General features: G+C 47.6%; 1 protein-coding gene across 4 annotated transcripts in view; it reads right to left on the bottom strand.

Annotated features, from left to right (window-relative positions):
* Positions 1–25261, bottom strand: part of Cracr2a (calcium release activated channel regulator 2A) — a 113680-nt gene that overhangs the window by 54459 nt on the left and 33960 nt on the right. For all 4 annotated transcript variants that reach the window (XR_005503914.2, XM_063286981.1, XM_006237508.5 and 1 more), the window contains 4 exons: positions 14525–14764; positions 11343–11454; positions 9815–9998; positions 6907–7053 (listed from right to left, as the gene is read on the bottom strand). Coding sequence is in view for 3 of the 4 variants with exons in the window: in XM_006237508.5 (XP_006237570.1) it covers positions 6907–7053; positions 9815–9998; positions 11343–11454; positions 14525–14764 (683 nt within the window). In the remaining variant the exon portion in view is untranslated. The remainder of the gene's footprint in view (positions 1–6906; positions 7054–9814; positions 9999–11342; positions 11455–14524; positions 14765–25261) is intronic.

Genomic DNA, 25261 nt, shown 5'->3' with positions numbered 1-25261 from the left:
TGTGTTAAGGATTTGGAAAGGTCTCTGAAGCCATTTAGTCCAAGAGTAGAGATTCTTCTAGGTAAGGGTGTTCAAAAGACTAAGTGATGTCTCCCTTTTCTAAATGAAGGTATAGCCTTGACCTTGGAGAGAAGACGCAGCAACTCTATATTTTAGACATGCCCCATCCTGAACTTGAAGTCCAGGCAGTCTCAGAACTGGCTCCTGGCCTAGGATGGCTGTCACTCTGATGCTGTGTCTCTTTGAGAGTGGACTCTGTTAGAGCTCCTGGTATGGAAAGACAGGGAGCCCCCTTCACATTCACAAACAGAGCAGAGGCTCCCACACAGACAGCAAGATGGCTCAGCAGGTAAAAGCACTTGACTCCCAAGCCTGATGACCTGAGAACCCACAGTGGAAGCAGAAAACCAGTTCCTGGCCGCTGGTGTCACACACACACACACACACACACACACACACACACACACACACACACACACACACAGAGAGAGAGAGAGAGAGAGAGAGAGAGAGAGAGAGAGAGAGCGAGCACGAACTTCTTTCGTTTTTGCTCATACATGAAGCAAATGACTCAGACAGGAGACAGACGAGTAAGGGTCAGAGTAAAAAGAAGAATCCAGGCTTTGAACTGGAGACCCACTGCTCCCCCACTGCCCACCACCCTGTGATGCTTCCCCCAAGCAGCCGTGGCAGTGAAACTGGCCATATACAGTTGCAGCTGACACCGTCAGCATTCCCAACTCCATCAGGAGTCTGGCCCCTGGGAAGTGAAGGCAGGGAGTGAGGCGTGGCAACCAACGGCACTGCAGGGCTCTTGGTGGACAGAAGGTGCGAGGGCTCGATGCCCTTCCCCATAATGCACCCTACCCCCACCACAGCGTGAGGACCTTCAACTGGAGAACTCTCAAGGGAAGAAATAAAAGGAAGCAGGTCCAGCTGCAGCCAGCTTTGTGACTGGAGACTCACCACTGCCCTCTACTGTTTTTGTTTGGTAACCGCAGTCTCTGGACAACAAACAAAAACCCTGGTTTTTGTTTTTGTTTTTTGTTTTTTTGTGTTTTTTTTTTTTCATGGCCCTTTGAGGTTGGCCTCTGTGCATGTGTTAGAGCACAGATGAATGGAGGAAACATGAAGGGTATAGAGAGCTCTGAGGAGGGGTGAGACGGACAATGCGCTTCAAGATGGATAACGCCACCTGCATAAACTGCCCCTGTAGCATTCTTTCATCCCCAGAGACAGACCGCTTTTCGAGGGTCAGGTTTGCAAACTGTGGTTGTGGTAAGCACAGAGCACAAGCAGTCGTCACCTTTCAGTTTGCTCACCAGGAAATGCCAGCAATGGGTCTCTGCCTCAGATTATGCCATGCCCCCACAAGACGAGTGCATTTGATTAACCAGGGCATCCCCAAAAATCCTCTGCCTCGACCTATGCACGTGGTGGCCATAGCTGCAGATTAGAAGGGCAGCTGGATGTTTTTGTTTTTTGGTGCATGTGTGTGTGCCTGTGAAAAGGAGGGAGGGAGGGAGGGAGGGAGGGAGGGAGGGAGAGAGAGAGAGAGAGAGAGAGAGAGAGAGAGAGAGAGAGAGAGAGAGCGCACGCCAGAGAGCGAGCGAGCGAGCGAGCATGTATATTGGCTTTTGCAGAATCCTTCTGGAAGAACAAACTGGAGTAGCATGTCTCAGAAGGTGGTCTGCAGTCTATTTCTTTCACAGCCGCCTGGATGCTCTGGCGCCCCCATTCTCAGGCCCATCCCTGAGACCTGCAGGTTTACACCCCCTGGGGGAGGGGGTTAGGACTTGTGATTCACTGTATGTTCTCTGCTGAGTCCAACGAAAGCCGTCATTTGACAGCCGCCAGCTGAGGCCCTGCAGAAGGCAGCGAGCACCTGTGGCATGTAAGGGACACCTGCCCTGTCCAAAACACTTTGTTATTCTATTTGGAGTTAAGGCCATGGACAGCATGGCTTCCCTCCCCTGCTGAAGTCTCCCCGTTTCTAGAGCTCCGTGCCAGGGAATGTGGTGATCAGAGGATGGCTGATGGATGCTCCCACAGGGTGCCCGCCCTACTGTGTAGTAAGTTGTCCCTGTCCTGCTCCCTTTCTGAAGTCTAAGGAAGGTACTCTGGACAGGAAGTGCTTGGATACTGGCTGTCTGAGGCTTTAATGAAAGGCCCAATGGAACCTAGACACTACCTGTGGCTTTAAATGGGGAGAGGGGAGCCTGGCTGGATAAGGAACTGAGGCAGACACAGAGCTCACTCAATACCAGTGTGGTCTTCCATAGACACAAACCAGGAAGCCAGGCCAGTATTTCCAGGACATAGGACTGTGGAAACGGAGCCTGAGCCAGGCTGGCTGGTCAGCCTTGCTGGGCTCTGATCTTCAGCCTGAAGCTTCAGGCCCTCCCCAGGCAAAACATGACATATTTTCACCCCGATTGAAAAAGAAAAAAAAGCAGACATCAAACTCCTACCCACAGTCAAGTGAACTGAACCCCTCCGAGGTGGGATCCTGACATCTTATGATTCACAAGATTCATCTGAATCCAAGCGGTGCTCATGGCTCCATCGTCCCATGCCACTCAGACACTGCTAGCTTTTTTTGTTTCCAGAAAAAAGATGAGTGCTGAGAACCCTTTCCATGGCAAAACCTTCCCAATTCTGGCAGCCCCTGCTATGGTGTGCATATGAAATGTCTCCACTGGCTTATGGGTCTGAAACCCTGGTCCTCAGCTGGTAGCACTGTATTTCCTTTACAAGGCGAGGCCTCAGTGGAAGTGATGGACGTGGGAGTGTTGGGTTGTCAACCCACTTGTTTTAGCGCTCTCTCTTGTGCGCTCTCTCTCTCTCTCTCTCTCTCTCTCTCTCTCTCCCTCTCTCTCTCTCTCTCTGTGCCCCTCCATTCCATGCATGTGAGTGCCTCCCTGTGTGTGCATATGCATGAGAGCATGTACGTACCTGTGTGTGTGTGTGTGTGTGTGTGTGTGTGTGTGTGTGTGTGTCCTGATCTACCAGGATGTGAATAAGCCATTACACTTCCTCAGAGCCACCCTCAGCCATTCCTTCCCAGCCATGGACTGTACACCCTCCAACCAGGAGCCAAAACCAGTCCTTCCTCCCTCCCTTAAGTCACCTGCTTGTTGTACCCCTTAGGCTAGCATGCATAGCTTACATGCTAGTGTGCATTCTAGCAGGTATTCACATGCATGGGAGGGGGGCAGGAATGGAGGGACAGGTTGAGAGAGAGAGAGAGAGAGAGAGAGAGAGAGAGAGAGAGAGAGAGAGGAGAGAGAGAGAGAGAGAGAGTGAGCTGAATGAATTTCTGGGAATGTAGGAGACAACGGCAGTCGAGGTGCTGTGGAACACCCACATCTTCAGAGAGAAGAGGGAACAGTTCTCACTGAACACTGGGCAGAAGCCCTGGGCTTTAGCCCAGGCTCTTGTTTTGGCTTTGCTTTTCGCTTGGCCTTGTGGGACTGAGGCTATTTCCCAACGGCCATGCAAACACATGAAAGAGATCAACGTTCTCAAACATGTCTCCTCCTATTTCAACTATATCCATGGCAACAAGGGCAGGCAGGCCCGGGTTCTTTCTGACATTCCCCTGCACACTCTGGGCTTGGTCTGTGATGTCAAGATGTCAATGCTTTCCCAACCATCCCTCTTTCAGGGGCGTCCTCTCCCTCCCACAATCTGGGAACGGAGGTGGGGTGGCAAGGGCTTTTTTCCACTTACTGCAGCAAAGCTGCAGCCCAAGGTTTCCAGGTCAGCCTGGGGAGCTGAGAACAGGGAGCGTGTGCCTCAACCAACCAAAGGAGGACCAGACTCACGCTCCCCTGGAAGCCAACTCCATTTTCTCTGGGTCCCACAGGAGGCAGAAGCAAGCAGTGTAGCCTGTAATGAGAGGCAGCGGAAACTGTCCATGCCTGTGGCTCCAATCAGGGCTTCCTGGTCAGCACTGGGCAGCTTTCTTCTCAATCTGCCTGGTCAGAGTGACCACACACTTCCTCCTCAAAGATGGCCACTAACTCAGAGCCTCGCACAGAGGAAGCCCTAATTAAATGGTACCCCCGTGGTAACACGTAGCGGTAACACAGCAGGCGATGACTTGTTTCTGCCACTTCCAGCCTCTGTGACAGGCAATCATTTTAGCCGGAATTGAAATGTCACACCTGTCCCAAGCAGGGCTCTAGCAGAGCTGGGGCCTTCTGGCAGGCAGATCTGCAGGACACACCATTCCCAGGATGCTCTGCTTCCACCCTGCGTTCTAAAGCCCGTCTTCTTTCTGAGCCTACTTCCTTCCCCGCAGCTTCTCTGCATCCTCCCCTGACAGGCTCCAAACTTGAAGCCTCACCTTGGGTTTTATTTTCAGAGAGACCATTTAATACCTCAGCACGCTATTTCCAGTTTCTTGTTTGCTTTCTGAGCTGCCAAGGTTATGGAGCACAGGGTACCTGACAGACCATCTGGCCCACTGACAAGGCACGACCACATTTTTTAATAGGATAAATGGGACTTTTATAAGCCTCTAATAGAAAAATCTCATTGTCCCATGAAACATAAGCACAAGCTAGCTTATAAAACTCAGCTTTCAGCCACATGTATAAATAAGTGTGCAAAGCCTGCAAGGATGTTGTCAGCAAAAAGTTCATGCACAGAGAGGGAAAGCAAGTGACTTGCAGTCACACAGCGTGTGCGTGGCCAGAGAGTGAGAGCTCTAATTATTTCTCTTTCCTGTCTGGGTGTTCTACTTCCTACTATCTAGGTCTGGTTCTGCAGCCAGAGGGTCAGTCCCCCTGGATGAGACAGGCAGAGAGCACTTAACACCCTCCCGCAGTGCTGGCCATGATCAATCTTAGCCAGCAGGACGGTGGACAGACGAGGGCCAAGAAGGAATGGGATGATTATGATCATGTGGTCTTGACTCTCATCTCAAGAACGTTCAACATAATTGCTAACTTACTGTCTGAGTACTTCCTGTGATCACTCTCAGACAGACGTGAGGCTAAGACGTTCCGCAGTATGGTAGGGACTGCCTTTCCTTGCAGGAGTGGGGCCAACAGAGGCTTGTGTCTGTGAGCACAAGCCAGGCCAACTGCCTCTCCATTCAGGTAGCAATTCTCTCTAGGGAACAGAAAGACCGGCCTTCCTGTGTGGGAGAGGCCACCAGTCTTTGCTGTGGCTCCATTCAAACAAGCCATCAGTGCTGGGGACAGGAGGGGAAACTAATCCTTACTCCTCACTTTCCAGATGTGAAAACAGAGGTTCAAAGAGGCCAAGAGACTCGAGCCAGGTAACAGAGTCAGTCTGTTGTCAAGCCCTGCAGGACTCACTCCAGATGTCCTGATTCCCAGACCCCACTTCTGAGATTTACACACACTGCTCACGGCATGGCATCAACATGCAGACTCATGATGCCACATCTGGAATATACTTCACCTTCTCCTTTAGCCAGACAAATTCCCAAACTGACCAAGATACAGTGGCCAATGGTTATTTATTTATTTATTTTGACATTCACGGTGTTTAGACCCAAGTGTGATCCCACTGACACATCCAGCTCTGTTAGATGGATCCTGTTCCACGTCCCTCACAGATAAGGAAGCTGAGGTTCTGAGATGTTAAGCAACTTGTTGAATCCTGCACAGCTAGTTAATAAGTGTCAGAACCAAGATCCAAGCTGCCTTCTGTCTGATCCCAAGTTTTCCTCCCCACCGCTTCCTTCCTGCAAGCCTTGTGGGCTGTGCTAAAATGCCATTGACCATCTTCTGGTCACTGGGTATCCTTCTGCATGACTTAAACTCAATGAAGCAGACAGATCTCTCATGTTTTCCCCCAACACCTAGCTCTTCCTTGGTGATTATTTTGAGAGTTAGCTTTGGAAGGCACAAGATAAAGAAGGTGTGGTATGGTATATAGACTCCTATCTACCCAGCAGCACACACTCACAAGGGACCCACGGACTTGTAACTCTGGAAGAAGCATGTCACTGGGCAAGTACTCTGCAGAACTGTCCAGAAAGAGAGACATCTCACTAGGGAGTCACAGAGAATGTGAACCAGTCTGGGCCTGAACAAGAGCACATAGGGGGATGGGGTGTTTTATGAGGGTACATTCCAGGTCTGCCTGCTCTGCCTTGGGTTTCAGCCTCCTCTTAGGGTGACTGACCACCCTTCATCACACAACAGACAAGTCCACATTCTCAAATACCAGCTCACTGTATAAATGCATGTTAGATGACCAGGAGGAGCCAGGCAGCATCCTGAGCACGGTCTAGTTCTCTGGAGGGGCTGCATCTCCACAGGCTGCTTCTGATCTGATCTATTTGCCTGTGTGGACATTGGTCCAGATTGGTAGCAGTTCCTTGAGGGTCTTAGCCATGTCTTCTGACATCCCATGTTGGCAAAGAGGCTACTGAGAGGGGAGGCTACAACGGGGAGGATGGCCTTTGGACCTTACAGCTATACCACCTCCACAAAGCAAGGGATGCTGGGAGCTGGGAGAAGGCCATGATGCTAGGGCTTTACTACGTGCAGGCAGGCAGGCAGGCTGTTCTCCCTTCCTATCTAGGGCTGTGGGCTAGATACCTCTGAATCTTGTCTCTGACACTTACAAGCTGTGCATTCTTGGGCATGTTACTTTCTGAACCTTATTTCTCATCTGTAAATGTGGGTAATATTTGAGCATCCCTATCAAACAAGTTAATGTATATAAAGCATTTAGAATAGCCTCTAGCAAACAGAAGGTGCTTAATAAGGGTGAGTTGGGACTAGAAAGCAGATATGCTATGCTGGCCATAGCGCTCTGTCCCCTTTGGGACATAGTGACAAAGAAGCATACTATAGTGAACCTATGGAAAAAGCAGGAGGAGAGAACATGCAACCCACACCAGAGGAGACGAACACCTACTTTCTGAGGGCACATTCCAGTTCATTCTTCTGCTCGTGGGCTTCTTGGAGCTGAGTGAAGATTGTGGTGAGGAGGTCTTCGAAGTTGGACAGCAGGTGAGGCTCATCCTTCTTCAACTGCAGCCACAGTTGCCTGACATCACTTTCACTGTGAAGGGAGGAGAAACATGAATAGGGAGTGGGTAAGTGAGGCTCTTTGGGAAACATGGGGGTTCCAGACAGGGGAGTAGACAGCTGGGAACACCATCCTCATCACCCTAGATCACTGGAGTTTATGGCACAGAGTGTTTTCTGCATAATGCCTCTATCCATCCCCACTATTACCTGGGAGAGAGCTGTGATAAGTGACCATTCCTGGTACAGTGCCAGAGTGCAGGCCCAGCAGCCTGACTCCTGTGCTGGTCTCTCATTTTGCTGCTTCCTTCCCTGTGATGCTCCTATCAGGCTTGCTGCATCAAGCACATGTGGCAACGCACTTGCCAGCATCTCAATACTGTGAGGATGCTGGAGGCAGTTGGGTAGGACCAACACCAAGATGCTAGAGAGAGATGGTCGCCCCTGGGAAAGATATCCTCACTGTTGAGAGTTAAACATGCTGTTTTATGGATGGTAGAATGCGCTTGTCACTGCTGGAAAGGGAGGCAAATATGCAGCAGCATCCCATGGGGGCCTGGTGGCACTAGGAGTGACTGACAGGGGAAAGGAAGGGAAAGAGCGAGGCTGAAGGACAAAGAGACGCAGACAGTGGCAAGCCAGACTCAGAGGTGTGCAGGTGCAGAGTGAAAAGTCACAAGAATCACCCAGACACAGGCACGTGAGGGTGAACACGACCCTACAGGAACATCAGAGAGACAGGTCTTGATGACCCTTGCCACCAAGAGGAGAAGGTGGAGAGCCACCCTCGAAAGTCTACAGCCATGACTTCGGTATGTCAAACAGAAATCCAACTCATGCCCCACTAAATCCTAGAGCCGATATGATCAGAGGGCAGGGCCAGCAGCTCCCTGGATAAAGGAGAAAATTCTTCTGGCCATTGTAAACACTGTATTTCAGAAGCTTTGCTCAGAAGTGATGTGTCAGGTCGCGCCAATAGTGTCCTCATGGCATAGACATGACTCTGCATCCAACAGAAGCAACCACTGCTGGCTGAATCCACTCACTTCTTTCTCCTTCTTCCCCTTCTCCTTCCCCTCTCCTTCCCCCTCTCCTTCTCCCCTCTCCTTCCCACTCTCCTTCCCCTCTCCTTCCCCTTCTCCTTCCCCTCTCCTTCCCCCTCTCCTTCCCCTTTGTCCTTCCTTTCTGTACTGTCTTACTTCTAGGCCATTCAAACATCTGCCTATTCATCTAGGCCATCCAATCAATTACCCATCTGCTCATCTATTCATCAGTCCTCCATCCATGCCTTCCTGGCCATGATGGCTTGAAAACCCTCAGGCAAAATCAATCTCCCTTCCCTTTAGCTGTTTTTATCGGTCCACAGAAACATCAAAGTAATGGAGACAGGTCAAGTCTTTCAACTCCCAATGAAATGTCATAGGGTGGTAATTGGCAAAATCATCCCACCAGACCTCTAAGAGTCTGTGGGTCTGGATGCTCACTTCCGGAAGCTACCCCTTGTGGAACCACCAAGCAGTATAGGTTAGAGAGGCCCAAGGAGGTCAACCAGTCCATCTCTGCTTCTAGAAGAACTCACATCCCTCTGTTGAGTAATAGACAGTTTGGAAGCCATTCCAACCTGCTGTGTCTGCCTGTGGTTCTGACATGAACAGGTCCCTCAAGCTGTAGCGTGAGCCCTCATTAGTAAGGACAGGAACCTTATCTTCTGTGTTAGTCTTCACATGCTATTCTAGAAACCATCTACTAGACATATTATTTTATCTCAGTTCTACACAGCATTCAACATGTCCCTCACTGTGACATCCAGTGAGCACTGACCCGAGACCCCTTCAAGAAGGTGGCTGACAGTCCCTGCCATTTGTGACAGTGGCCTGCCCTTGGCAGTGCCCTCTCCCTTCTTGTCTTGCAGCAGGAGGCTTCATGGAGTCCCTGGCAGTGGTACCCGGCTCTGAACTCTTGTCCTTGGTGAAGATGAGTTACAAGTGGGACTAATGAGCTTTCCCAAAGACTGCCTATGTCTCTTCCCTCTCAGCCCTAAGCATCTTCCTGGGCCCATTCACAGCTGCCATTCCTGCCCTGCTGATGGTGGCAAGTTTCACTTCCTATCCTCTAACCTCCTCCACCAGCAGACTTTCTCCTGGGTCTTGGCCTGGCTCCTTCCTGCTTGACATACTCTTTTGCCATCCGTTCTCACCTGTGTTGTGATCAAGGTTCTTTCTTCTCTGCTGATCTTGTAGGGTCACTTTCCAATCATTAAACCATTCCCATTTGTGATAGTTTGAGAAAAAATGACCCCCATAGGCTCCCTGGGAGTGGTACTATCAGGTACTATTAGGAGGTGTGGCCTCGGAGTAGGTGTGGTTCTTTTGGAGAAGGTACATGACCAGGGAGTAGGCTTTTAGGTCTCAGAAGCTCAAGCCAGTTCTCTTCCTGTGGATCAAGATGCAGAACTTTCAGCTCCTTCTCCTGCATCATGTCTGCATGTATGCCACCATGTTTCTCTCAATGACAATAACGGACCTCTGAACTGTAAGCCAGTTTAGAATATTTAAAAATTTAAATATTTTTCTTTATGTGAGTTTCCATGGTTATGACGTTTCATCATAGCAATAGAAACCCTAAGACACCATCTTTCATGAACACACATCCAAGCTGCCTCTGATGAGGGTCGTCCTTTGCAAGGTGAATGGATCCAAGGCTGGAGATGATGAGGATGAACAGCAGGAAGTGAGGACAGTGGTGAGAGCATGGGACACAGAGAGTAGGAAAGTGTGGTGCTCAATATGACTTACTCATCCAGAATTTTCTGGGCTCCAAGTCTGTCCATCAGCATCTGAAACTGTGCCTCTTCATCTTGGTCCACACCTCCCATATCCTCCTCCCCTCTAGACTGATACACTTTTTCCTCTTGGAGCTGGACCACCTGCTGGCCGGCATCCTCCTCTCTTTGGCTATTTTGACTGAAGAAAAAGTGACCTAGGAGAGTAGAGAACAAGCATGTGAGTCAGATATCCTCAGCCCAGGGAGGACTTGGCTTGTTCTGTTTCTGGGATTCATGTGAGGTTTGCCCTAGAGAAGCAAAAGGGGATCCCTCTATAGCAAAGGTCCATGGACACTGAGTTTGTGTTCTTTGATCTTCCACTGCATTCTGACAGAGATCCCAGAACCTGGAGATAGTGGCTGGGAAGTAAGCTGGCTCCTTAGTGGGTCTCTGAGATGGATGTAGAGCATGTTATCTTTGGAGGATGTGGGTCAGTGGTAGAGCATTTGCCTAACATAAGCAGGTCCCTGGGTTTAATCTTCATTAATACTACCAAAATGAAGAAGAAGAAGAAGAAGAAGAAGAAGAAGAAGAAGAAGAAGAAGAAGAAGAAGAAGAAGAAGAAGAAGAAGAAGAAGAAGAAGAAGAGGAGGAGGAGGAGGAGGAGGAGGAGGAGGAGGAGGAGGAGGAGGAGGAGGAGGAGGAGGAGGAGGAGGAAGGGGAAGGGGAAGGGGAAGGGGAAGAGGGGGAGAGGGAGGGGGAGAAAAGCATGTCTTTTCTGCTTCTGTAATAAGCAATAAGCTCGTTCCCTCCAATACTTACCAGCAGCCTGCCTTGGCACCCCCGCTAACAGCACTACCTCACACATATAGGCAACTTTCTCTATATTCACACTGGCTGGTGCGACAGCAATCTGTCCTACCCCCTCAAGTCAATAGTAAGTTCCAGGAAAGGGTCAGGAAAGTCATCTGATATATTTAAGGAAATCACACCACTCTTTGCAGGCAGCAGATAGATGGGAAATTAGCCTACTGGTTTACCTCATCTGAGGGTAGGATCTGAATTCGTTATCATGCTCCTAGGCCTTAGTTCTCTTTCCTGCTTGTGACCTTGAGGAAGACAGTGCTATTTAAACCTAGAAATGTCTCTGACAGCTGCTGTCTCTAAAAGCAAAAGACTCTTAAACTCAAAAGACTCAGCCAGACTTAAGCTGGGCTATCCAGTTAGGACATCTTTTTGCAAGGTTATTTTGTCTCTCAGAGCAGGAAAGATGGGGCTGAAAATCCTGACACAGTTTCCTGGTGATGCCAAACATCTGAGCTCCCATGTAGGAGCCCTAGCAGTGATAGTTCATGGGCACAGAGGATGCCATGGTTCTAATGGTCAAGGGGGGCTCTTTTCGTGTGCCTACCTCACCACAACTCCAGGCTCTGCACTCACAAAGGGAAAGCAGAGATGCTCTGCAGACAGTCCAAGCATGTTGAAGGGGACAGGAAACTACATTACACAGCGGCAGGGAGCCTCCCAGACCTGGGTCCTCAGCACCCACCAGAACTTACTAAATCCAGTGGCGAACTCTTCTGGGGTCAGAAAACCATTGCTGTCGGCATCCAGGGCATCAAACACATCTTCCAGTTCTTCAAGACTCAGGGGCAACTCCTTATGCAGCCTCTGAAAGCAATCCAGACTGCATATGTCCACATGTTGATGGTCATGGGGGCCTAGAGCTTGGCTCTGGCCTCAAAAAGCAGGGGTATCCTCTTTCTTACCATGTTAGTCCTTTCTATGCAATTTATAGAGAATCGTATGCCTGTACACATCTTATTAGCATTTAATTCACATAATACCCCTTTGAGGTAGATACTACTATTCCTTTTTTAAAGATGAAGTTTAAAGGTAAATTGCCAGCCCCAGAGTCACATAGCCAAAAAAGTCAAACCCAGCTCTGACTTCAAAGCAGGTGCCCCTAGCACTGTGAAGGACCAATGCTATCCAGGACTGCCTAGTTCTAGGTAAATGCCTAGAGGATGCTGTGTTCTGAAGTAATGTGAGATCACAGATGAGAAGGTTCAGACACAAATCCTGACATCTGGAAACCACTAAATCAAAGCATGAGGGTGGGTAGGGCCTGGAATCCTAGCTGCTAGGGAGGTTGAGGCAGGAGAATTCCAGGTTCAAGGCCAGCCTAGGTAACTTCCTGAGACTGTTTCAAAATAAAAAGTAAGACACAGGACTGAGGATGTAGTTGAATGGTAAAGAATGTGTGTAGCCTACACAAGGACCCAGGCTTGACCCCCGGTACCGCGCCCCCAGTTAAAAAGTAGTAGGAAAGGACAGAGACTAGGAGAGACAGGGGTTCACAGGGCCACCAGGAGAGGCCAGGTTGGTGGCACTGCTTCCTGGTCTATTCCTTTGTGTACCCTCTCTCCTGAGCCATGTTGCCCCCCGCCCCCATGTGCGGGTCTTTCTTAATGGAGGCCTCCTATCCCACGGCCCCAGCACTAACTACTCTTGTAAGTAGTTATAGCCATATTTTGTTCTTTAGATCTGAGGATGCTCCTTACTGCAGGTGACCCACCCCCAGTGTCCCACAATCCCTCCTCCCCATTGGCTCTGATAGGAATGTAAAATGTCCCCCACAAGCTCATGAGAATTAAACACTTGGTCCCCTAGCCGATGGCTCTGTTTTGGGAGGTTGTGGGGTCTAGCGGGCGGAGGTAGGTCACTGGGGAGGGCTTTGGGGGTTTAAAGCCTGTACCCACTGACAGCATGAGGGACGAGGTAGCTGAGCTGTTGACACTTCCCTCTGGCGTCTGTCTGTCTGGTGTGAAATGGCCTTAGGCCAAAGCAAGAGTCCTCCTGTACCTAACAATCCATCTCCAAGTGAGGATCCCCAAGAGACTTGTTACCTCTCAGCTGGCTCTCCTCCTTCCTCAGGAACCCAGGGGCCAGCTGCACAAACTACTTCTGTGCAGGTGACTGACAGCCTCGGCACACACGCAGCGTGCCCGGGGCTTCGTAGGAAGGAAAGTGGACACACATGTGGACACTCAGAGTCTGCAGGTGTGACAGCCTATGACACACCTGCAGGGAGCACTGGGCTCGTGGTCTTTTAGCTGATGAGCCATAAAGCCTCACTTGGCTGTGCATTAATGTCGGCATCTAGGACACATGACCAAGTGGGAAGAGAGGCTGATGAGAAAGCCACTTGGAAGAACCGAATTAAATATGAATGGGTTTTTCAAGAAAGGAAGGAGAGGGAAGTGTGTGTGCAAAGACTCCAGAAGCTCAGCTGCAGAGCAGGCACGAACAGTCCATAAACCAGCTGTGGCAAGAACCACAGGGGGAGAATTCAGGGGAGGAGAGCGTTGATTCTGCAAGCAGGGTGCATATCCACTCCATTAGAAATGAAAGACACCTCCCCCCGAAGAGGTGGGATGAAATTTCCCTAGCTCCCAACAACTGGATCCCAAGGCTTTCTTTGGGATTAGATTTGCTTCCTCCCTAGTCAGCTTCAGCCTGCTGGGTCTGGCAGAAGAGCGATAGCTTCCTTTATACTTCAGCTGGAAAAGATGAGGAAGGAAACACCAAGGTCGGCTGGAGCCCCAAGCTGCCTTTCGCTCTCCACACCTACATACAAAGAACACACAGGCATGATACCAAGATTGTTGGTAGTGTGAACCCAGGGAGGATTGTTTACACTCAGGCGCAGCCGCCTTCCTGAAGCACACGGTCGCACAGTTTCACACATGCCCAAGTGACGCTCACTGAAGGAGAAGCTGGGGCCAGTTGGACACCCTCAGCTGTTGGAACACACCTGATGTTTGCCTGTGCTTTGGGTCAGCTATTCTGAGCATCCTTGGGAGAGCTGAGGCTACCTGTCTCTGCCCCATGGTATGCTGTCATGTGCTTGGCCTTAGTAGATCGCTTGGTATAGATGAGGTCTCATCAACCTCTGGGAACGAACCATTTCATTCTCAGGAGCAGTCGAGAGGGTGGGGGAACAAGGTAGGACTGTCCAGTGCACGCTACCCCAATGCTGAACCTGGCCGTTGCCTAGGTTTGTATGGACAGTGAAGTGAGAATGGTCTTTTATGTTTAAAGGGGCTGAAAAATGATCAAAGGAAGAGTCATAGGGACACACAAGAAATTACATAAAGTTTAAGAGGCATTTCATAAGCGACCTTTTTTTTTTTATTTTGTAGTTTCGTACTTTGGTAATTTTGAAATATTTGAACCCGTGAACTTAGAGATGCCAGGGAATCGCTCTAATAGTGAGCTATATCCCCAGAACCGTTTTAATTTTACTTTTGAGACCAGATCTCACTGAGGTACCCACTGTCTCTGAACCAACAGTTCTGCCTCAACCTCCTTAGGTAGCTGGGTTTGCCATATGTGCCGCTGTACCCCATTTAGGTAGGTTTATGTGGTGCTAGAGATCAAAGTTGGGGCCTCATGAATGCTGGCCAGACAGGTACTGTATCAACGGAGCCCCAGCCACCTGTGTTATATTTGTTCCGTCATGTTACCCTCACCAGATCCTATTACCTTGGGTGTCACGGAGTCAGGGAAGGCAAAGAGCCCAACAGCAGGTAAGGGCTGAGCACGGAATGAACAGAGACCAGGTTCCCTACACAGTGTATATTGACAACCCCTCCAGAGCAAAGATGTGGAGGTCTTTCCTGGAGAGGCTACTCCTGCCAGGCAGCCCACACACAGCTCCAAGTGGGGACCCCCTCACCTGCAAGTCTGTCCTAGCAATGAAGCCCTTGCCCTCGGAGTCACAGGTCTGGAAGAATTCCTGTGCTTTCTTCCACATGACACTCTGGTCCGGCACCTCCGCCTCCAGCCTCTCTGGGTGGTCCAGCTCCTCCACGCAGGCTTCACTTCCCTGCTCCCCATGACAGGGTGCCTGGGAGCTGGAGTCTTCTCTTCCACTCGGGGTGGCCATCAGACCTGTGGACTTCTTTATCTTCAGAACCTGAACAGGGGAGGTGGGAAACAGACATGTGACAAGGGTGGAGTGAGACAGAAAAAGAGCAGAAGGGGAGAAAAACGAGGCGCAGAGCTGGTCGCTGGCATGTCCTGGACATCTCTTAGCAACCGGCTCCTAGCTATCGGCGCTCAGGATCATTGTGATCTGCAGTGATAGATCAGCCAGTCCATTGAACGAGAGAGAATCAAGAGGGAAGGGAAGAAACGCATGGAGATTGAAAGGAGGTGGACTTAAAAAAAAACACCCCACAACACTGAAAGAGACAGACGGATACACAGGGAGGCAGGCTACAGGATGCCCTACAAACTCTGAACTTACACAACCACACAACACTGAAGGAGACGGATGCATAAATTGCAGTACAACTAGGGGATGAACTGGATCTTGAGTGACCAGCTTGGATTCATTTCAAAATAATCACACAAACACAGGAAACCGAGGAAGGACACATGACGCCCGCTACCCTTACACACATTTACAGTTGTCTGTCCAACTTTATTATTGCATTTGATCACGTTTTATGGAGAATGGAGACGGTCCTAATAGGAAAATGCTGTAGGGTGTGGAGGGATGAGAAAGAGGCGAGGGGAGATCTAGGGTAGAGGTGAACATGACCACTGCCTTCACTCCGTGAGAGTGATATCTGAATCCAAGGTTTATAGTGACTTATTCATTGATCCACAGCGGTCTCTCAGCATCCCTGAACTCTTGCCCCAGATTCGTCACTATGCTCAAAAATCTGTGAGAGCTTAAGTTCCTTATATAAAAACGAGGCTGTGTCTATACATAATATATAAGTATTGTACCACATATTGTATTTATTTAGAGACAGGGCCTCACAGTGTAACCCAAGTTGACCTCATATTCATAATTCTTCTGCCTCCGTCTTCCACGTGCTGGGAGCACAGATGTGTATCACCACACCTGTATCCTACTATAGGCCGTCTAGACATGGCTTATAATACCCGTTACAGTGTGTTATGCGTTACAGTCCTTACACTGTATTGTCTAGGGGAAAACGATGGGAAAAGTTCACACCTATTCAGTGCACACATATTCTTCAATACTTCCCATGCTTACTTGGATGGAGATCCCCCACATATAAAACACTGATGCCATTCATGCACACACACACACACACACACACACACACACACACACACACACACACACACGTATGTATACGCATACAACTATGTCAAAATTTGTCAAGGTACAGACTTCAAAGGCATGCAGCTTCCTGTATGCCAGTAACTCAGTGAGTGTATGGAGAAGGAGGGGGAAGAAAATGGGGAATTATTGTTGTGTTGGGGCCACAGTCTTATTCTGTTCCCTCAGGCCTAAATAATACAGCGCAGTGTACTGTGTGCGTATATGCATATATAATTTTATGTGTATAGTTGCCTTGTCTGCATGTATGTCTGTACACTACAGGTGTGCAGTGTTCATCGAGGCCAGAAGAAGACCTTGGGTGCCCTGGAACTGGAGTTACAGGTGGTTATGAGGGGCCATGTGGGTGCTGAGAAGCAAATGTGGGTCCTCTGACAGAGCAGCTGGTGTTGTGGTCCACTAGCCATGCCCCTCCACTAGTCTACTGTATTTAACTGAGAACCCCAAGTCTTTGACATTCAACTCTGTCAAGGAGAAAAAAAAACAGCTGAAAATGAAGCAATTTCCCTGTGGAAACTTCCAGACTGTGTAGCCCTTAACCCAGTGTTTCTCCACCTTCCTAATGCTGCGACCCTTTAATACAGCTCCTCATAGCGACCCCCAACCATAAAATGATTTTATTGTTACTTAATAACTGTAATTTTGCTACTGCTATAAATTGTAATGAATATCTGGTATGCAGGATATCTGATGTATGTCCCCCCACTAAGGAATTGTGACCCACAGGTAAGCATACAGAAGCAGGGCAGAGGTCCCACAGAAGGCCACGTATCTACTGGCATCCGGCCTTCTCTCCCTGCCCCTGAAGCCCGTGCACTGATTCGAAGTCTTTGCACAGCTTGTGTGGGTTTTCCAAAGGCAATGGGGGACACAATAACAAAAGTAAAGTGGAACCCTGACCTACACTCAGCTATCTCCCACATGGATGGAGCCCAAGGAAGCCTTCATCTTGGAGATAGATGTCTCCATGATTTTCCTTTGGAGAAGGTGGTGAGGTAGCCCAGTGGGTAAATGCACTGCCATGAGAGTGTGGTAACTGGAGTTCAATTCCCAGGACCCAGGTAAAGGTGGCAGGCAGGGGAGCACTGACCCCACAAATCTATCCTCTGACCTCCACACCCATACAGTGGCATGTGTACGTATACATGCGTACATTTTTGAAATTGAAAGATTTTTTTTATTAGACCAGGAGACAATACAGTTACAAAAAAGATAAGCTAAGTTCTTCCCCCTTTCCAGTCTTCCTTCCTCCTTCTCTCCCTCCCTCTCCCTCCCTTCTTTCTTTCTTCCTGACTGGAGACCGAACCTACCTAAGGCCTTGCCCATGCTAAGCACACCCTATCACTGAGTTAATTCCCTTAGCTGAACATACTTTGTACCTGTCTGCAGCTAAGTTTCTAAACCATTCTTTTCCTCCAGAATAATTCCCTGTAAACACTTCCCATCCAGATGGAAATTATCCAGTCCTTAAACATTTCTGGGGAGATTTCCCAGGAACCCAGAGTAATTCTAGCAGCTTAAGTGTGCAATCAGAAAGTTTGTAGATCAAACCTAAAGCCCTCCTGAGGGGTTAAAGTGAATGTCTCTCCTAATCTGGCTTCAGCTGGTATTTCTCTCAACACTGTACCTGCTGCCAACTTGAAGGCGTCACTAAATCACACTGATTCCTCTCGAATCCCTTCTGTAGCAAGCAGCTAGGAGATCAAAGCCCAAAGTTTCCCTGAGAGCCATTCAAATCTCTTGAACAATCCAGGTTTCAGTGGGAAGAGAATCCCACGGGCAGTGGGACCCCAAGTTCCCAATGACAACCTTAGAGCTGTCAGGACTGAAGGCAGGCAACTCTTGCCAAACAGCATACCACACACACACACACACACACACACACACACACACACACACACCCTGCTTTGTTGCTAGGGAGAGAATGAAGTGTGAAGTGGCCATCACACCTGAGCTTCCGGGAGGTGACACAGAAGAGTGGGGAGAGCCCGAGCTACCCCAGGTCCTGCCTCCACCACTGCCTATCTGTGTGACACTAAAGGAGTTAGGTGACATCTTCACGATTCCCGTTTCCCATCTGTAAAATGCAGGAGACAGGGCAGGGAGAGCTGGGAAGTAAAACTACCATCAAAGAGAATGAAGGGATTTGCTACACATGGGTTTGCATTTGTTTGGGAGACTCGACAAGCTGATCTCTTTCACCAGATCTTCCATAGGTTCTCCTGGCTACTACCTGACCAGAGGTGGCCGTTATCACTATTACTGTTGCTGATATCAAACTGGCTTCCTCCTCCTCCTCAATTGTATTTCCAAAAGGCAGATATGTATATGTGTGTGTGTGTGTGTGCATGTATATATATATCTATACATACATATATGTATATGTAATATTGTATCCATTAATAACCATTCTGTTGCTGGGATGAAATGCCATGACCAAGGCAACTTACAGAAATGGGAGTTTATTTTCACTTATAATTTCAGAGGGATAAGAATTCGTCATGGTGGGGAGGCACGGTAGCAAGAGGCAGGTGTGGCAGCTGGAGCAAGAAGCTGAGAGCTCAGATATTTTAAACCGCAAGCAAGCACAAAGCGGAAAAGGAAAACTGGAAGTGGGGAAGACTTGTCAATCACAAAGTGATGGACTGGACTTCCTCCAGCAAGGCTGTGCTTCCCAAACCTCCCCAACATGAATATGTATATGTATATGTATATGTATATGTATATGTATATGTATATGTATATGTATATGTATATGTATATGTGTATCTGTACATATGTATCTGTATATAAGTGAGAGAGATATATAGATACATAGAGAGATAGAATGTGTATATCTAAAGAGGGAAAGAGAGCAAACACATGAAGAGACAAAAATCAAGATTGATTAAGTGACACGGACTCTCCAGCTGGACAAAACATAGTGAAGTGACCTCAGACCACTACCACCAGCAAGGGACAGGCCCCTGAAGGGGTCAGGTGTGTGCAGGCACCTTTGATAAAGACCATCTTTCCCAGGCAGCCTGCCATAGCTTTATGAAATCCTCCAGTAGGCATCCTTTCTCCTCAAATTAGGTCCAATTTCCATGCTCTAGCCTCCAGGGAGACAGGGAACAGCTGTCTTACCTCTATAAAATAATTCTTCCAGGTCCGGACAGCTGTTCTTAAACACCCCCCTGCACTCTCCCCTGATCTATTATAAGATACATTAAAGGCCCTTGCTAATGGCTTCAGGTCTCACCAAGACGGTTGCTATTCACCCTAATTCTTGTAATAATTAGTGGTTGTAAACCGCTTTGAAGATAAAAGGTATTTTATAAGAGCTAAGTCCTATTATGATTAGCTTCCCAATACCTCCTCCCCAACACTGATGAGCACATCAAAGCCAACTGCAGTCCCAGTCAGCTATCTGCTGCCTAATTAGATGTGTTTCAAGGCAGCTGGTATATATTAAAGAAACTGCTGCAAAATTTATCAACATTAGAAGAATGGCTGCTTTCTTCTTAATGTGAACAAGCTCCTTTCAAAGGCTGTCAGCGCTGATGCCTGCAAGACAGGAGCTTGGAGAGGCCCGAGTGCTAGTGTAGATTCCATGTGGATGAGGGGAAGGTGCGCTCAGCTTCTGCTTCTGCATAACATCTTGTCGGCAGGGATCTACACACGCCGCCTTTTGATTTTGCAAACATGCTGTGATGTAAGCAGGAAAACGCACGCCCTCTCTGCTTCACAGACGAGGACTATGCATTTGATCATGGCTTTGAAGAGACTTACATCAGCGCGGCGGAACTGATAAACGGTCAGGTCCCAGACCAATAATAATGGATTGATGCTCCAGTCAGGTGCCCTGGAACATCTGTGCACCATTGCTGGGCTCCTGGGTGCTCTCATGGCCTGAATCTGTGCTTCTTATAAACCAGACTCGGGGTACTGGAGGTATTTGGTCCACAGAGGCAAAGCCAAGAGTTTCCTCAACACTTACCCACTTCAGCCAGTGACGGACCTGTGTGAGGGCCAGTCCTCTTGTTTTGTAAAAGCAGAGTTGTGAGTTACACTCCCAGACACTCGGTAGGACCAGAGACTGAATCTTTGGTCCAGTTCTTGCTTTCTTTTCTTCCCTTCTGAGGCCTGCTCCCTTCCCTTTTACTGGGCTCTTCTGGGCTCATTTTCTCTCCAAATCACTCACATGTAAATATCCCTCTCAGGCTGGGCTCCTGGAGCTCCATGCAAGGACAACTCTCCTGTGTCAACACTCAGGAACATTTTGCCTATTTTCTCTGGAGCCCATGCTCTCAGATTCTCTCAGCTCCAAGTCTTTCTTTCCAAGCCACTGACCTTCAGCCCCATGTCTTCAGTCTTGGGTCTGAGCTCTCAAAGCCTCCGTTTTCTCTTGTACCATGATGTCCCAACCGTTTCTGAAGGAAATCATCATGTCTCTCTCCTGAGCCACACAAACATCATCAAACCAGGCGGGTGCCATGAAGATGGAGAGAGGAATTTAGAAGCACCGTTTCCTTGGTGAGCTTACAGTGTAGCAAGGGAATGAGACATAAGGGGCAGCATGTGTGTATGATGAAACCTCTCAAGGTGCTACCCCAAAACGAAGCTGTATCACAATAGTTCTCCACACGAATTAACTCCAGCTTGGGTCATTTACCTCTATCTATCTATCTTCTATCTATCTATCTATCTATCTATCTATCTATCTATCCTCTATCTATCTATCTATCCATCTACTATCTATCCTCTATCTATCCTCTATCTATCTTCTATCTATCTATCCTCGATCTATCTTCTATCTATCTATCCTCTATCTATCTTCTATCTACTATCTATCCATCTATCTACTATCTATCCTCTATCTATCATCTATCTATCTATCTATCTATCTACTATCTCTCTATCCTCTATCTATCTATTATCTATCCATCTATATATCTACTATCTATCCTCTATCTATCTATCTATCTACTATCTATCTACCCTCTATCTATCTATCTATCTACTATCTATCTACCCTCTATCTATCTATCTGTCTATCTATCTATCTATCTATCTATCTATCTATCATCTATCTATCCATCTATTTATCTTCTAGCCATACTCTCTATCTTCTATCTATCTATCTATCTATCTAGTATCTATCTATCCTCTATCTATCTATCCTCTATCTGTCTATCTATCTATCTATCTATCTATCTATGTATCTATCTACTATCTATCTGTCTATCTATCTATGTATCTATCTACTATCTATCCATCTATCTACTATCTATCCTCTATCTATCTATCTATCATCTACCTATCTACTATCTATCCATCTATTTATCTTCTATCTATCCTCTATCTTCTATCTATCTATCTATCCATCTATTTATCTTCTATCTATCTATCTATCTATCTACCTATCTATCTACTATCTATCCATCTATCTTCTATCTATCCTTTATCTATCTATCTATCTATCTATCTATCTATCTATCTATCTACTATCTATCCATCTATTTTCTATCTATCCTTTATCTATCTATCTATCTATCTATCTATCTATCTACTATCTATCCATCTATCTTCTATCTATCCTTTATCTATCTATCTATCTATCTATCTATCTATCTATCTATCTATCTACTATCTATCCATCTATCTTCTATCTATCCTTTATCTATCTATCTATCTATCTATCTATCTATCTATCTACTATCTATCCATCTATCTTCTATCTATCCTTTATCTATCTATCTATCTATCTATCTACTATCTATCCATCTATCTTCTATCTATCCTTTATCTATCTATCTATCTATCTATCTATCTATCTATCTATCTATCATCTATCTATCTATCTGTGAGGTAGGAGATAGCAGGGATGTGCCATGGCACATATCCGTAAGTAACAGGACAACTCGCAGGGGCTGGCTCTTCTTCCATTGTGCAGTACCAGTTGTCAGGCATCTCTCATTACCTAACTTGGATCCTAAGGTACTATCAAGTGTTTAAGAAAAGTCAGCTGTCATGGAGATCATCCAAATGGGCAAATAATACCATTAGAGCAGCTTTCATTTAATTTGGTTTGCCCTGTTGGCATCAGGTTCCAAGCAGCGCCTCAAAAACCTGCTTCCAGAAGCTTAAATAATCGTGTTAGTGGCAGACTGTGGATTTAAACCCATGTCCTCTTTTTAAAGTCCTGTTTTTTTTTCCCCTCTCTCTCTCTGTAAAATGGGGCTATGACACTTTGCTTTGCAGACTTGGGAAGAATTATGTGTACTGACCATTAAACAATACTTGCTATATAATAAACATAGGCACTTATTTTGTGTGTGTGTGTGTGTGTGTGTGTGTGTGTGTGTGTGTGTGTGTGTGTGTGTGTGTGCAGGTGCCCATACAAGCCAGAATAGAGCACCTGAAACTCTGGAGGGAGAGTTACAGGGAGTTGTGAGTTGCTAGATGTGGGTGCTGGGAATGGAGCTCTCGTCCTCTGCAAGACTAGTTAATGTTCTTAACCAGTGAGAATCTCTCCAGTCTTGCAATTGCTAACTGTAAAATCGAACCAAAGAGCATCCCTGTAGTCCGGATGTGGTTTCATCTCCAAAGATTCACATGCTAAAATACTACTCAAAGGTGGTGGATTTTTAAGAAGCAAGCCTGGTAATGTGGTTAATTCTCATCCCTCGGAATGGATCAGACCTAGCGTGAGTGGGTCCATTTCCTCAGAGTAGACCACTATAAACGAGTGAGCTGTGCCCTCTGTGGTCTCTGAAGTTTGTGATCTCTCTCTCTCTCTCTCTCTCTCTCTCTCTCTCTCTCTCTCTCTCTCTCTCTGCCCTCCCCCTTCCTCCCGTCTAACCCCATGTATCCCTGACACCTGACATCTGCTCTGAGGGCCCTCACTGGAAGTTGACATTGGTAAAGACTGCTTAGAAATCCAGAACTGTGAGGCGATAAACCTCTTTTTTTTATAAGGAATCCAACGTTGAATATTTTACCATAGCAACAAGGTAATTCTCTGTGGAGAAACCCATACCCATGCTCTTGAATGGGTCTAATTTCTTCTAAGCACCTCTCTTGCCCTTAAACCTCATGTCCCAGCCCGTATTAAAATATCTTTATTAAATCACAACTATGCCTCCTAGGAATCTATGACAACATTGCCAAGGAGACCCCACCACACCTTTCAGGTTAAATAGTAAACGCCATGGGCCTATTATATGGCTCAGTATCAACTCCCATTCTCTGGCCCACAGCCTCTTGCTTCCATTTCATTTTCTCTTCTCTCAGTCTGCAGTGTCTAGGCATCTTCAAACCTCTCTCTCTCTCTCTCTCTCTCTCTCTCTCTCTCTCTCTCTCTCCCTTCTCTCCTCTCTCCTCTCTCCTCTCTCTCTCCATCCCTTTGTCTATGCTAACTAAGTCCTACTAGGACTTAATGCCTTGGCCCAATTATAACAAGAATGCCATGGGTTGGGGTTGGGGATTTAGCTCAGTGGTAGAGCGCTTGCCTAGGAAGCGCAAGGCTCTGGGTTCGGTCCCCAGCTCCGAAAAAAAGAACCAAAAAAAAAAAAAAAAAGAATGCCATGGGTTGAGTGATCAGTCGTCATTCCAAGGTATCTCTCTTCCAATGCCAGAGGCTGGTTCCTTGCAATGCCCTCAAGCAGCAGAGGGAGCTAGGGAGTTTTCTTCAACCTCTCAGGAAGGCATCAACCTCCTCTGGGAGAGTAGCCCTTCTGAGCTCACTGCCTCCCAAAGTTCTCTTTCCTTATTGTCATCCAAATTGTTTCAGCACAGAAATTCTGGAAGACCTATCTGTAATTCAGTTCATACAGCCCTGCTCTGGGTCCTTCGCATCTTCCTGTATGCAAAATAGCTCTCCCCATTCCAGTAGCTTCAAAGGTCTTGTTCATCCCAGTGTCAAGCAGTTTGATGTGTTCAGTTTTTCCAAGACTGAGATCTCACCGCTGATCCATTAGGAACGGAATCAGCCCTCCAGATCCCCAGGCTTCGCCTCAGCAGATTCAACCAGCCAGTGATTAGCAATATTAAATAATGGTGTCTCTGCTGAGCATGTAGACATGCCGTTGTTATTCCTGAAACAATGCAGTCTGACAACCATTTGCACAGCACCCATCCTCATTATTGGTCTTTCAGGCATGCTTTGTAGCAGTTGGGAGGCCAACTAGAGGTTACCCAGAAACATCACAGCATTTTCAATCATGGGATTGAACATCCACAGAATGTAGCATCAGTGGGGTGGGGCTGGGGGCGTCTCGGAACCAATCCCCAGTACAGCTTTACTAAAACATTAACAATGGTGCTGGTATGCACGCACAGGGTCTGCAGCTTAGAGCCTTGAGGACAGATGAAGTCCGTGGAAGTCCGTGGGACCTTTGTCCCTTGTTCACCTGGAGCCCTCAGCTCTGGTGACCGCTGACGGATAACTGGCAGCTCCTTACACAGGGAGGAACCTTTTGCTACTGGTGACTTCAATCCCATCTAAACCCTGGGGAGAATTGGAGCATACCATGTTTACCACTAGAGACACAGTAGAAGGTGCTTTATAGCAAGATGGGGAAAGGCTATAGAAAATGTACTTCCCAGCAGGATGCAAAAATCCCAGAAGGAAACAGACCTCTTTCCAGTTGTGAAGAAGAATTGGGACAGTCAGGGCACTGCACAGGGAAGCCTGCTTAGCAACCCTAACCTGGCCTAGTGGGGTCCACTACACCCCAGAGGCCCAGATCTCAGCAAGCCCTCCTGAAATTACTGCCTTCAATCTGCAGATGCTACCCACAGCACCAACACTCACCTTGAAGACAGAGTGGCAGACCGTAGCCAGATTCATGGTCCTGACTGATACGGGAATGCAGTGGGCTTTACCAGAAAGACCCACGCAGCGTCCCTCTAAAGTAGTCACTGTCATTTGGTTGTGGTTGACCCCCAAGGGCTTATATTTTGGAAACCTGGTCTGCAGTGTGCTCTTATTGAGGTGGGGAGACCGTGAAGACATGGTACCTATGGGAGGTGATTGGAAGCACACCCCTTGGACTGGTGTTAGTCCTCACAAAAGCATATTGTAGCAACAGTCGGAGCCGGAGCCCTGAGCTGCTTTCTGCTTCCTGCCTTGCTGTGTGATCTCTGACTCTGCTGAGCAATCCCTCCATGACGCCATCACTTTGATTTGATCCAGCTGCAGTTAATGGACTACATACACAGATTTCTTTTTCCAAAGAGTACCCAGCAAAGGCTATTTTGTAATAATAACACAAAATAGACTAATACAGTTCCAGAAGGAGTAGGAAAGGAGTGGGTTTGCTGTCTATA

The sequence above is a fragment of the Rattus norvegicus genome, chromosome 4 (genome assembly GCF_036323735.1).
Source record: "Rattus norvegicus strain BN/NHsdMcwi chromosome 4, GRCr8, whole genome shotgun sequence".
Classification (NCBI taxonomy): domain Eukaryota; kingdom Metazoa; phylum Chordata; class Mammalia; order Rodentia; family Muridae; genus Rattus; species Rattus norvegicus.
Note: the sequence above shows the minus strand (reverse complement) of the source record. Positions and strands in the feature narration are given on the sequence as shown.